At 38.1% G+C, this 12732-nt stretch overlaps 1 protein-coding gene across 3 annotated transcripts in view; it reads left to right on the forward strand.

Annotated features, from left to right (window-relative positions):
- Positions 1-12732, forward strand: part of LOC111872108 (phosphoenolpyruvate carboxykinase [GTP]) — a 177024-nt gene that overhangs the window by 155188 nt on the left and 9104 nt on the right. For all 3 annotated transcript variants that reach the window (XM_023865681.1, XM_023865682.2, XM_023865680.1), the window contains 5 exons: positions 303-487; positions 3338-3596; positions 4628-4760; positions 5261-5474; positions 8315-8510. In XM_023865681.1, coding sequence (XP_023721449.1) covers positions 303-487; positions 3338-3596; positions 4628-4760; positions 5261-5474; positions 8315-8510 — 987 coding nt within the window. The remainder of the gene's footprint in view (positions 1-302; positions 488-3337; positions 3597-4627; positions 4761-5260; positions 5475-8314; positions 8511-12732) is intronic.

Below are 12732 nucleotides of genomic sequence, written 5' to 3' on the forward strand. Positions count from 1 at the left end.
AGAGCAGTAGCTACTGCTACTGCTACTGCTCTCTGCATTCCAAGCCATTCACCTGCTCTGAAGATGGAGGCGATACGTTCCTCCGAAACGTCGGCCAAAACGAAGAATACACGGCGCCTAAACCCAGAAGACGACTTTCTTCATAGTTATCACCGTGAAAACCTCAAAACTAACATAGAAAGAGACTACAGAGATTTTCAGTGTCAGCAGGCAGTATGTGTAGTAACCACTGAGCATTAAATTGTCAAATTGTCACCTAATCAGAACATGTAACACCTCATCAATATGGTTTTTTCACATAGCTGGCTGGCCCAAACCAACCCAGCTGATGTAGCCAGAGTTGAAAGTCGAACATTCATCTGCACAGATGATCGCCATGATACCATACCCACACCGAAAGCAGGTGTTAAGGGCACCCTTGGTAACTGGATGTCACCTGAGGACATGAGCAATGCTATCAGACACAGGTTCCCAGGCTGCATGAGAGGTAGGTTGAAGATGTTAAATTATAATTTAGTTTCAACTGGGACACATGTAGTTGTGTGATATTTTTAGGTTTCTTAGGGGCTCCTTTTTTTGGTTACTTGTTTTTTAGTTTCTTGGGATAGGGTGAGACAGTCCACTTGGTATGTCGGTCACTAACTGGCCTATTGTACCAGTCTCAGACGATAAATAAAAGTGTGGAGCAGTTGGTGGAATGAGAATTGGCAGGAGAAACTGAGGTGCTCCGAGAAGACCTGCCCCAGTGCCATTTTGTCCATCACAAATCCCACATCACCTGACCTGGGTTCGAATCTGGGCTGCCATGGTGGGAAGCTGGTGACTAACTGCCTGAGCTATGGCACAGCCTTTAGTGGTCCTGTTAGCGTAACAGATTTGATTCCAGAAACACAGCAGTCATAAGTACAATATTTGAGGTTTATGGGTTAAGATACTATGTAATGTAGTGGTGGGTGCCAGTGATACAGAAAAACACACTGCCATCATCTTCAGGATAAACTACTTGGTGTCATAACATAGCAAACCAGAATATTCTCTGCTTGTATTTGACTCCTGATTCAGTCGGCAATATTTTAGACCCTAACTGACCAGTTCTGAAGTTCTGCAGAAAAGGCATACTATTGAAGGCCATTTGACCTTGCTAATTTCTAATCATAAATGCTTTGTAAAATTGTGAGATGGGAACAGTATTCATGAACATCAGTGTGGGTCATTTGTATGCAACTCTTAAGAAGATACCTTATTGAGGAAATGGAAAATAACATGTAACAAAGATTTGAGGCTTTCACGGCGGTGACTATGAAGAAAGCAGTCTTCTGGGATTTGGCACCGTGTATATGTGGTGTTAACCGACGTTTCGGAGGAACGTATCGCCTCCATCTTCAGGGTAGAAGAAAAAGTATAAGAAATCTGCAAGCGACAAGACCGTGAGAACGGTAAAAGCAGACTGGCAGTCGGTTAACACCACATATACACGATGCCAAATCCCAGAAGACTGCTTTCTTCAACATATAACAAAGTTTGGTGAACACTTGCAACTTTATATAATGCACTTCCAAGATGTCGTATTGTGAACACATCTATGGAATCTGTATGAAAAGCTTGTATATTAAGAGTACAGTTTCTGCATGTAACCTGGTAGATAGGCACCAGTATTTTGGAGATACCGGCTGCCTCCATCTTCAAGATATAAAAAGTTAAAAAAAACAGGAAGACCTGCGAAGAATTAATCGCCTGCTTTCTTTTGATGTGACATGGCAGAGACTGAAGGGGAGGATTTGGGATGTGTGCTGTTGAGATGGTTTCAGATGTCATGGTATACATACCAGCTTTCATAAAGATTTGTTCAGGCTTTCAAAAGTTGAGAGTGAAGGGGACACACAGACAAACAACATGGTGATCTCATAAGTGTACTTTTATTTTCTCAAAAGGACAAAAGTGGGCTAATAACTGATCATCTTGGTTTTGTTGCTTTTGAAGGATATGAATGTACAGACATTTTGTAATTTTTCTTCCCATAGAGGCTAGCTGTTTGAAATATGAAGTTGTTACATTAATGGTCTCCCAGGATGTGATGCCATGTAGAGTAGTAGATGGGTAACAGTGTTTTGGAGGGACCTGTTGCCTCCATATTCATGCTAGAATAATTGTACCAGTTTTTGTTGTTGTGAATGTAAAACATGAATGTACTGTGAAAGTGGTAAGCATTATGTTTCATACGAGCTATCTGTCTCCGAGTATCCAAAATTGTTTGCTGCAGATTGAAAAGAAGACATTAATTTTAAGGACTGAATTACAGAGAATTTCTAAACCTAAAGACCCATCATGTTGCCATTATACCAACAGTGAATGGTTCCATACTTGAGATCTGAGATTCTCATGGCAGTGAATATCAAGGCTACAGCAATTCCTCTTTCTAATGGGACATAACCTGCTCAGTTTTCTGTACACATTTGGTTAATAGACTAGGCCCCTGGCAAGATTTATGGTTTGTTTGCTTGTGAAAATAAAAGTTTATCTTGGAATGTGACACCAATTTGTTTGGCTGATAGGTACTGACATTTTGAACAAACCTTCTGCCTTCATCTTCAGCCTTGTCTACCCTGAAGATGGAGGCAGCCTCATAACATTGATACCTAAGATCTTCTAATAAATAAATGATGAAGTGATTACCAAGGCAACTCTCTGTGTACCTACATCAACAGTAGAATGGTTATGTTCAGTGTGTTTTATGCACCACTTGCCTTGCCTTCATTTTAGTTGAGCATTATATATAACAAACTACATAGCATCACATATGAGAAGACCATAATTTTTTTCCCATATTTATTCCCATAATATCATTCAGAGGCCTTAAACTTCATGAATTAAAACAGCTAAGTAAAACTACAAGTTTTGAAAACAAGATGAAGCATATTAGTGACCTTCCTGTGGTGGTTTTGTGGTTTATATGGTATCAAATGGTAAGGTGAGTGGTCAGTAAGGAATTGAAAAGTATTTAGTAGGAAGTGATCATGACCTAATCGAGGTACTGTCTTGGAATTTGCCTGAAAGAACTGAGGAATCCCATAAAATCCTTAGTCAAGATAGTTGCTTGCCTGACCGAGATTCAAACCAACACTTACCAAAGACAAGTGCAGGATGCTATGTCTAAGCCAGTCTGCTCAGTCTGACCTTCCTGTTTGTTTTTGCCAGTTAAGAGATATGTAACAATTATGAACTTCTGGGATGTGAAGCTCATGTTTCTTATACTCAATTCTATAAAAGCTTTATAAGTCATGTAGAGGAGACATGTCTCTGAATGCAGAACACTGAGTGATATTTGCGCACCTTCCAGGTCGCACAATGTATGTTATTCCATTCAGCATGGGTCCTGTTGGCTCACCATTGTCTAAGATTGGTATTGAGATCACTGACTCACCATATGTAGTCAGTTCAATGCGAATCATGACTCGCGTGGGAGTGCCTGTCCTGCAAGCCTTGGCACAAGGAGCGGAGTTTGTGAAATGTCTGCACTCTGTTGGAAGCCCTCAGAACTTGGAGGCTGTGAACCATGGTTGGCCGTGTGACCCTGAAAGAACAATTATCCTTCACAGGTAAACAGTCTGTTAAAAAATTCTGTGTCAGTAGAACTCAAAAGTCAGTTTCTTAACTTGATCCTGAATTGATCCTTATCCTTACAACATATTTCCCAAATATTAAAAGCAATATTAATCTTACCAAGCATATTGGCTGAAGCAGTCATGTTCCTGACATGTACCTGGGAAATCCCCGGTTCAAATCTCAGTCAGAATAGCAACCACCCTAACTGAGGACTTCTGTTATTCTCCTCAGGCCTTGAAGGCAAATGGTAGGATAATGCCATAAATTAGGCCATTACTGATTTCTTCTACTTCATGTCAAATTTTTTTGATTGTCACATAGTCAATCAATGCTATATGGCCTCAATCATTGATAGCACTGTTAAATGAACTATAGATACATAAATAACCAGAATATTGATCTTCCCATCTGCTTACTGGTCTTAAAAGTAGACAGTTTTCAATAGATCTTTCCATTAAAATTCCGTGAATATTTCTTGTTTTGCTTGTCAGGGGAATATGTTCTAACCATCATAATTTCTTGACCCCATTATGCCAGCAAGTGTGTAAAATCATTAAAATCATCAATAAGTAATATTCTCCATTCCACCCACACTTCATCTCTCTTGGATCTGAATTCTATTGCAACGTTCTGTTTTCAAATATTTTCAATTTGCATTTGTCCCTCACAGTAAGATGTAATGTCTCGAATCTAATTTATTTATAGTTTATTTGAAGACACTGTTAGAGCTCAGCATGTATAATGTTCAATGATAGGATTATTAGTATAAACTGAAATTGGAAGGATGTTGTCTGAGGAAAAGCATAAAAACCCCAGTCAGAATTGTCATTGTCCCAGCTGAGATTCAAATTAGCCACCTTCAGAATACAACTATTACCACTTCAGCCAAATTGATTAGTATATTATGGCTAAATATAAACACAGTGTAAATAAGTTAATTATGCATTTGCTCTAGAAAGTAACAAAGTACTGATGTAAGAAATCTGTCATCCATTGCCCTGTATATTCCTTTTTCTTCTTATAGGCCAGAAAAGAATGAAATTGTCTCATATGGAAGTGGGTATGGCGGCAATTCCCTGCTGGGAAAGAAATGTTTTGCTTTGCGAATTGGTTCCACAATAGCAAAGAGAGAAGGCTGGCTGGCAGAACATATGTTGGTGAGTAAGATTCAGTACATGGTGTCTTGGTTCTCTTCAAAGTGCAGTGGTAAATAAGTATTAAAGAGCTCTTACTCTTCAACCCTGAAGATGGAGGCGACATGTTCCTCCAAAACGTCAGTTGACTTTTATTAGACTACATGACATTACATCCAAGAAGATAAAACTCTCTCAAATCCTACATTAACATTATTATTACTTCAATCTTCTTGGTAAAGCTGAATAATTGTTACTATTAATTAAATTACATTAAAATAATATTATTTTTGTGTCTTAATTTGTTTAAAACTGTTGTGTCAATCACAGCCCTTTACATAATGATCAGTAATTTTTGTGTATATTTCATCCATTCTGTAGTGCATGTCTTGTTTCATTCATATGTGCTACATGAAAACATTGCTAGAAGGCAAAGATAAGGATTCAGTTCAGAAGCTAATTTATAAATTATTTGCTTCTCTGGTATCTGTTGTACCATATATTAATCACTTTTTTCCTCACAGATCCTGGGCATCACGAATCCAGCGGGACGCAAAAGATACATTGCAGCCGCATTCCCCAGTGCATGTGGCAAGACAAATCTCGCCATGATGTGCCCGTCGCTACCAGGGTACAAAGTTGAATGTGTGGGGGATGACATTGCATGGATGAAATTTGACAGTAATGGGCAACTTAGGGCCATCAATCCTGAAAATGGCTTCTTTGGAGTGGCCCCAGGTATGTACCATATTGGAAAATGAAGATCCTGCAGAATTCATTATGGTTATGTTCTGATGACTAAAAGTAAAACAACTGCTGGAGTGCAGTGAGTCAGAGTCCATTAGTATTGCAGCCTCAATTGTGTCAGTCCCTTCTGATAGTTGAACATGAAGTATTGGTGGAGTAATGAAGGAGTGAGGGAAGACTGATTTCCTTGGAACTGCATCCTGAAATGGGCCCACTGTACCAGTTGTTGCTGATAGATGAGTGTATGTGCGATCACACAGCAACTAACAGAACATATCAAAGAAGAGTGTAAAGAAAAATGCATAATACATCAAATCGTTGTTGTTGTTGTTGTTGCTGCTGCCGCCACCACCACCGCTGCCACCATAGTCCTCCTCCTCCTCCCCTTCTCCTCCATCATGAAAGTGTTAGGCCTGTTCATTCATCAGTAATCTGTCAGACGACAGGTCCACAGTCTCTTCCAAAACAGTTCCTACACTTAATGCAATCTAGGTTAGGCCTGTTACAGTCTTTAATTAAATTATTTTAAGAATAATCAAATTTGGTTTTTAAGAAACTTTTAGACTTAGTGTCATAACCTTAATGAAGTATTACAATACAGTCTAGCAATTTAATGAATCATATGTACCTGATGACGGCCCCATATGGCCGAAACAAGTTGTCATATGTATGAAATATAGATTAAGTTGTGATTAACCAGTAGTACATGTCTATACTAGCTACTGGTAAATTTCTTAAAATGCACATATGGGCTCAAGGAATTTTCCCAGATTGTTTAAGATACTCAGAAATAAGACAGCTGTTTAAAAAGGGTGAAAAATCAAATATTTCCAACTATAGGCCTATATCACTTTTAACTTCATTCTCTAAGGTATTAGAAAAAGCTATGAGCATTCAATTGATTGAGCACTTAAATAACAATAACATTTTAGTGGAAGAACAATTTGGTTTTAGAACAAAATCTTCAACAGATGAGGCTATATACAAGTTAGTGAATGAAATCTGTAAGACCTTAAACAGCAAAAACTTAATAGGAGGCATTTTTTGTGGCCTAGAAAAGGCCTTCTGTTGTATTAATCATGAGGTTCTGTTGTTGAAATTGGAGTTCTATGGGATAAAGGGTAAAGCTAAAGAATGGCTTGAATCTTATTTCAGAAATAGATATCAAAGGATTTTAATTACAAATGTAAATCTTAACCTCAATGAATTTTCGACATGGGGCAAAATTAGGCATGGTGTCCCGCAAAGGTTCGATTCTGGGTCCATTGTTATTTCCCATTTATATAAACGATTTACCCAAAACTATAAATGATATAACTGTACGTATATTATTTGCAGATGACACTAGTTTGTTAGTTAAAAGTTCACACTATGATGATCTCTGTGTAAATATAAACAGTGCTTTCCATAGTATAAATGAATGGTTCAAAGTAAACAAACTTTCTATAAATTTTAATAAAACCCACTACATTCAGTTTACAGCTAGGAATAATAATCCTAAATCTGTATAAATAAAAATGTAAATGTGCGTTTGTCCGTGTTCTTAAATCTCCGAAAGTTCTTGTTATACTGCATTGGTAACTTCTGTTTTCTGTGATCACACCCTTAAATCTTTGGCTGTTTCTCTGAAGTACTGACATCTTAAGCAAGCTGTCTGCAAAAAATTTGACCATTTACTTACACATTCATATGTACATATCTTAGGTTCTCAACTAATGCAATAAGATTCTTAAATACATAGGTAAGTCAATAAGTAAGTTACAAATGGATATAGATCTTAAACAAATAAGAGTACTGATCTGAAAAAATGTTTTTATTTCTCAACATAATCTCCCTGTACACTGAGGCACTTGTCCCATCATTTCTCAAGCCCCTGAAAAACAGGAGCATAAAATTCTTTGGGCTGCTGTCAGAACCAGGCATGTTCACATGGCATGGCCTACATCATAATGCATGACAGTTTGCATGCTTCTGTTTAATATCCTTATGAAGTTTTCTGAGGATGTTACAGTAGGAGTTGGCATATACTGTTTGTCCTTGAGGCTGGAATGTGGTGAGCAGTATGCCTTCGTGATCCCAGAAGACTGTGAGCATCACTTTCCTGGAGGATGGTGTCACCATTGGCAGGCAACGCAGGATGTTTCCACTGAATTGATACACACTTCGTGTTGGGCTGGTAATGGTGAACCCAAGACTCATCACCTGTGACAGTTTGGCTAGCATATTGTGTCCTTCATTGTGGTAACGATTGAGATGCTGTAATGCCAGACCCATTCTTTGCATTTTGTGTTGTGAGGTCAGCATGTGCAGCATCCATCGTGCACAGATTTTGTGAAAACCTAACCTGTCATGCATTATGAGGTAGGCCATGCCATGTGAACATGCCTGGTTCTGACAGCAGCCCAAATAATTTTATGCTGCTGGTTTTCAGGGGCTTGTGGAACGATGGGACAAGTGCCTCANTGCTCAGAGGTCTCGTAGAGACATGAGAATCTTTTACGTGCCATAAATCTATGACGTGGGACCCACGGCTTAAAGTCCCTCCCGGAGGACTTGTTCCCTGAATTTTTCTGCCCTTAAAAATTCCACGACCTCTGCCGGGTTTGAACCTGTGTACCTTGAGTCATGAGGTGGGAACGTTACCCCTAGACTACGGAGGCCGCTTACTTATTGACTTACCCTCGTACAATATTGCTGCAAGCAGTTATGCATTGCCATTATATAACATTACCCATTACAGCATTCTTGTGTTATATATAATTTTCCACTATGAATGACATCCTTAGTCCTCAGTCACAACATGTACCAAAATTAAATGATTACTCTTCCAGGTACCTCAAGTAAAACAAATCCCAATGCAATGAAGACAGTGTTCCGCAACACTTTGTTTACAAATGTGGCAGCAACAAGTGATGGGGGTGTGTTCTGGGAAGGACTGGAGGATGAGCTGGCTCCGGGGGTGACTATAACAGACTGGCAAGGCAAGCCATGGGATAGATCAACACCAGCAGCCCATCCCAACTCAAGGTATGTGGCAACTTTCTGCACTACACTCTACTGATACAAACTGTTCATGAGACTCATAATCTGAATTCCTAGAATAAGGTCCCAAGCACAACATATAGAACCTACTTTCCTGTTGCACAGATTTCAAGTCTTACAGATTTGTTACTTTATTTCTATTATTTTATTCTCTTAAATAATCTAAGTTTAAGTATTAATTCTATGTATGTTCAGTTTATTTGGTATAACCTCAAAATTTCACATTGTCACCATATCTGTAATTGTTGATCCAGCTTTGTACTAAATTTCACATTCATAAATTTAGTGGTTTGTTAGTCCTTGCCATCGAACCAGTAAATGAAGAAAGTTCTTGCATATCCCATGTTCTTTTACTGCATTCTACAAAACAGACAAAACTGATCAGAAGTTTCATATTTTTCTGTAATCTATTACCATGCATCATTTCAAAATCATAAATCAGGTGGTGACAGTGTTGCTCCCACAAGTGTGGGCATGTTCCATGTTATTAGTACTAATGGTGGGAAATCATAAAGTATGATGTTGGGGTCCCTTGAATTACAAAGTGATCTTACCAAGTGTCATGGAGGTTGGTTAGTCAGTGGTTTAAAAGTTAGGCAGCTACAGACACACAGCATCATTTCATAAAATTACTTTCTTTCATTGAGACAGAAATTAATTTATAACCATGGTTGCCAACAAGATTTCTCCATTAAGAAAGCCAGAAAAATGCAAACAATCTGATGTTTAAGCTGTTGAAGAATATTTTATGTATCAACCTAGAGCATTCAGAATAAAAAAAAAATTATTAAATACAATTTAAATTTGTGGTATTAATATTCAGTTTATTAAAGTCTCTTTTATTTTGCGTTCCTTTTTTTTAATCCAGCATGTCCTAGTTTGCCTTCCCACCTCCGTGGTAGCACCCATTTTAAAATATTGTGGGATAATTAAAAAAAGAAAAGAAATTAGGCTAAAAATGCTATGCATGTTTTTATACAGTCACTTACTGAGTCAGAGACATTTCAGTCATGAACATTTTAGACTTATAATCATTATATATTAGAACTCATGTACCGTTGATACAAAAATACAAAGATAACTTTCTGTACATTTCTTCCCCTCCCGCACATTCAGCTGAGAATAAACTCCATTTCAGACATCATGTTGAAATCTCAAATAGGTTCACAGCTTTGGAAAATTAAGACACTGAGGGGAATATTAATAGAGCATGGGAAACTGTTAGAGAGAATATCAAAATTTCATCCAAAGAGAATCTAGATTATTATGAATTGAAGATGCATAAGCCATGGTTCATTGAAGGATGCTCAGACAAACTGCAGTGGTTACAGGATCCAAGAGAAATAAATGGGAATAATCTGAACAATAGAAGACGTGAAACCAGCAGGCATTTCAGGAACAAAAAGAGGGAATACATGGAAGACAAAATTACTGAGCTTGCAACGAACAGTAAGAACAAGAACTTTAGAGACCTGTACAGAGGAATAAATGACTTTAAGATGGGTTACCATCCTAGAAGTAACTTAGTGAACGATGAGAATGGTGATCTGCTTGCAGATTCCCACAACATTTTGAATAGGTGGAGGATCTACTTCGCTCAGTTATTGAATGCACATAGGCTCAGTGCTGTTAGGCAGACAGAAATACATACAGCTGAGCCGTTAATAGCTGATCCTAGCCCCTTTGAAGTTGAAAGTGCTATTGCAAAATTGAAACAGTATAAATTGCCAGGTAGTGATCAAATTCTGGCAGAACTTATTCAAGCAGGAGGCAAAATATTACATTCTAAGATCCACAATCTAATTACTTCTATTTGGCATAAGGAAAAATTGCCTGATCAGTGGAAGGAGTCTATTATTGTACCAGTTCACAAGAAGGGGGATAAAACTGACTGTAGTAATTATTGGGGGATATCACTGCTATCAACTTCATATAAAATGTCCAATATTCTTCTTTCAACGTTAAGTCCATATACAGGGTGTCCCAGGAGGAATGTGCCAAACTTCGGGAGGGTGTTCCTTATGTTAAAGTATGCCGATATAACCCAAAACACCTATGTCCAAAGTTGAACGGTTACGGAGATAATGGCCAGAGAAGTGTCAAACTTTGACCGGGGTTACACACTTGTTGATTACAAAATAGATATTAAAACTGGCAGGAATATGTGGATTCTGTAACGTTAATAATGTACGTAACATCAAACTAACTTGTGAGTGACATGAAGCCATAAAATTGAAGTACAAAAAACTCGCATGCCATCTCAAAGTTGTCGTTAAGAGTTCCAAGCACTGTACATGACACATGAATGGTAAGCGATGACGTAACGTGCTGACTGCGCGTTCTGATAAAGCCAACTCCATAAGCACGGATAGGATGAATCACGGCAGTCAAGGACAAACAGAGATAATTCCTCTCAGCTGATAGGTATAATCCGTGGACCCGCTAGAAGACCACACTTTTCTTGGGCCATTATCTCCGTAACCGTTCAACTTTGGACATAGGTGTTTTGGGTTATATCGGCATACTTTAACATAAGGAACACCCTCCCGACGTTTGGCACATTCCTCCTGGGACACCCTGTATATAGATGAACTTATTAGGGATCACCAGTGTGGGTTTCGACGTAACAGATCATCAGATCTTTTGCATTCCTCACATATTAGAGAAAAAATGGGAGTATGATGAGGCAGTACATCAGCTATTCATAGACTTCAAGAAAACCTATGATTCAGTTAGGAGGGAAGTATTTTACAATATTCTGATAGAATTTGGGGCATGCATAAAATTAGTAAGGCTGATTAAAATGTGTTTAAATGAAACGTATAGCAAAGTCTGTATATGTAAACACTTGTCTGATAATTTTCCTATCCAGAATGGTCTAAAACAAGGAGATGCTTTATCAGCACTGCTTTTCAACTTTGCTTTAGAGTATGCCATTAGGGCGGTACAGGAAAACCAGGTGATACTGAAATTAAATGGGACACATCAGCTGTTGGTCTATGCTGTTGATGTGATAAAATAGATACCATCAAGAAAAACGCAGACTATAATTGACACTAGTAAGGAGATCGTTCTAGAAGTAAACACAGAGAAAACTTAAGTATATGTTGCTGTCTCATTACCATAATGCAGCACAAAAACATGATATATAGATAAGAAACAGATGTTTTGAAAATGTGGCACAGTTCAGATATATGGGATTGCCTATAAGTAATCCAAACCTGATTCAGGAGGAAATTAAGAGGAGATTGAATTCAGGTAATGCCTGCTACCATTTAGTCCAGAAACTTTTGTCTTCTCATCTGCTGTCTAAAATCATAAAGATTAGAATATACAAAACTATTATTTTTATGTGGTTCTCTATGAATGAGAAACTTAGTCTCTGGCATTAAGGGACAAACATAGACTGAGGGTGTTTGAGAACAAGGTGTTGAGAATATTTGGACTGAAGAGAGATGAAGTGACAGGAAGGTTGGAGAAACTGCATAATAAGGAGGTTCATAACTTGTACTCTTCGCCAAGTATAATTAGAATGATCAAGTCAAAGAGGATGAGATGGGCAGGGCATGTAGGATGAATGGGGAGAAGAGGAATGCATATATAATGTTTGTGGGAAAACCAGACGGAAAGAGGCCACTAGGAAGACAAAGACATAGGTGGGTGAACAATATTAAAATGGATGTTAGAGAGATAGGATGGGATGGTATGGACTGGCTCGATCTGGCTCACAATCTGGACCAGTGGAGGGCTCTTGTGAACATGGTAATAAACCTTTGGGTTCCATAAAATGCTGGGGAATTCTTGAGTAGCTGCACAATTGGCAGCTTCTCAAGAAGGGCCCAGCACCATGAGTAAGTGAGCTATGTTTACAAAATTTCACATGCCTAGCTGCAGCAATCTATTAGTTATCATCATAAAAACAAACAGAATTTAAGTAGCCACCACATTTTATATTTACCTAAAATAACAATTACCTGAACAAAGCTGCATATTTTTTGACATCATTTAAGGATGCTTTATTAATTAGGACTGTGTTGCTCCCACTTCACAAATTCACTTGACCAAGAATTTATGGCAAAACTATATTAAATTGAAATGTATGCAGTTGTATGATATTCATACAACATTTTGGAAACATTAGACAGTTGGTTCTCAGAAGCACAAACACAGGCTGGTTTTCCTAATTATGAAAAATGTGAAAGTCTCT

This window comes from Cryptotermes secundus, unplaced genomic scaffold, assembly GCF_002891405.2.
Source record: "Cryptotermes secundus unplaced genomic scaffold, Csec_1.0 scaffold417, whole genome shotgun sequence".
Lineage (NCBI taxonomy): Eukaryota > Metazoa > Arthropoda > Insecta > Blattodea > Kalotermitidae > Cryptotermes > Cryptotermes secundus.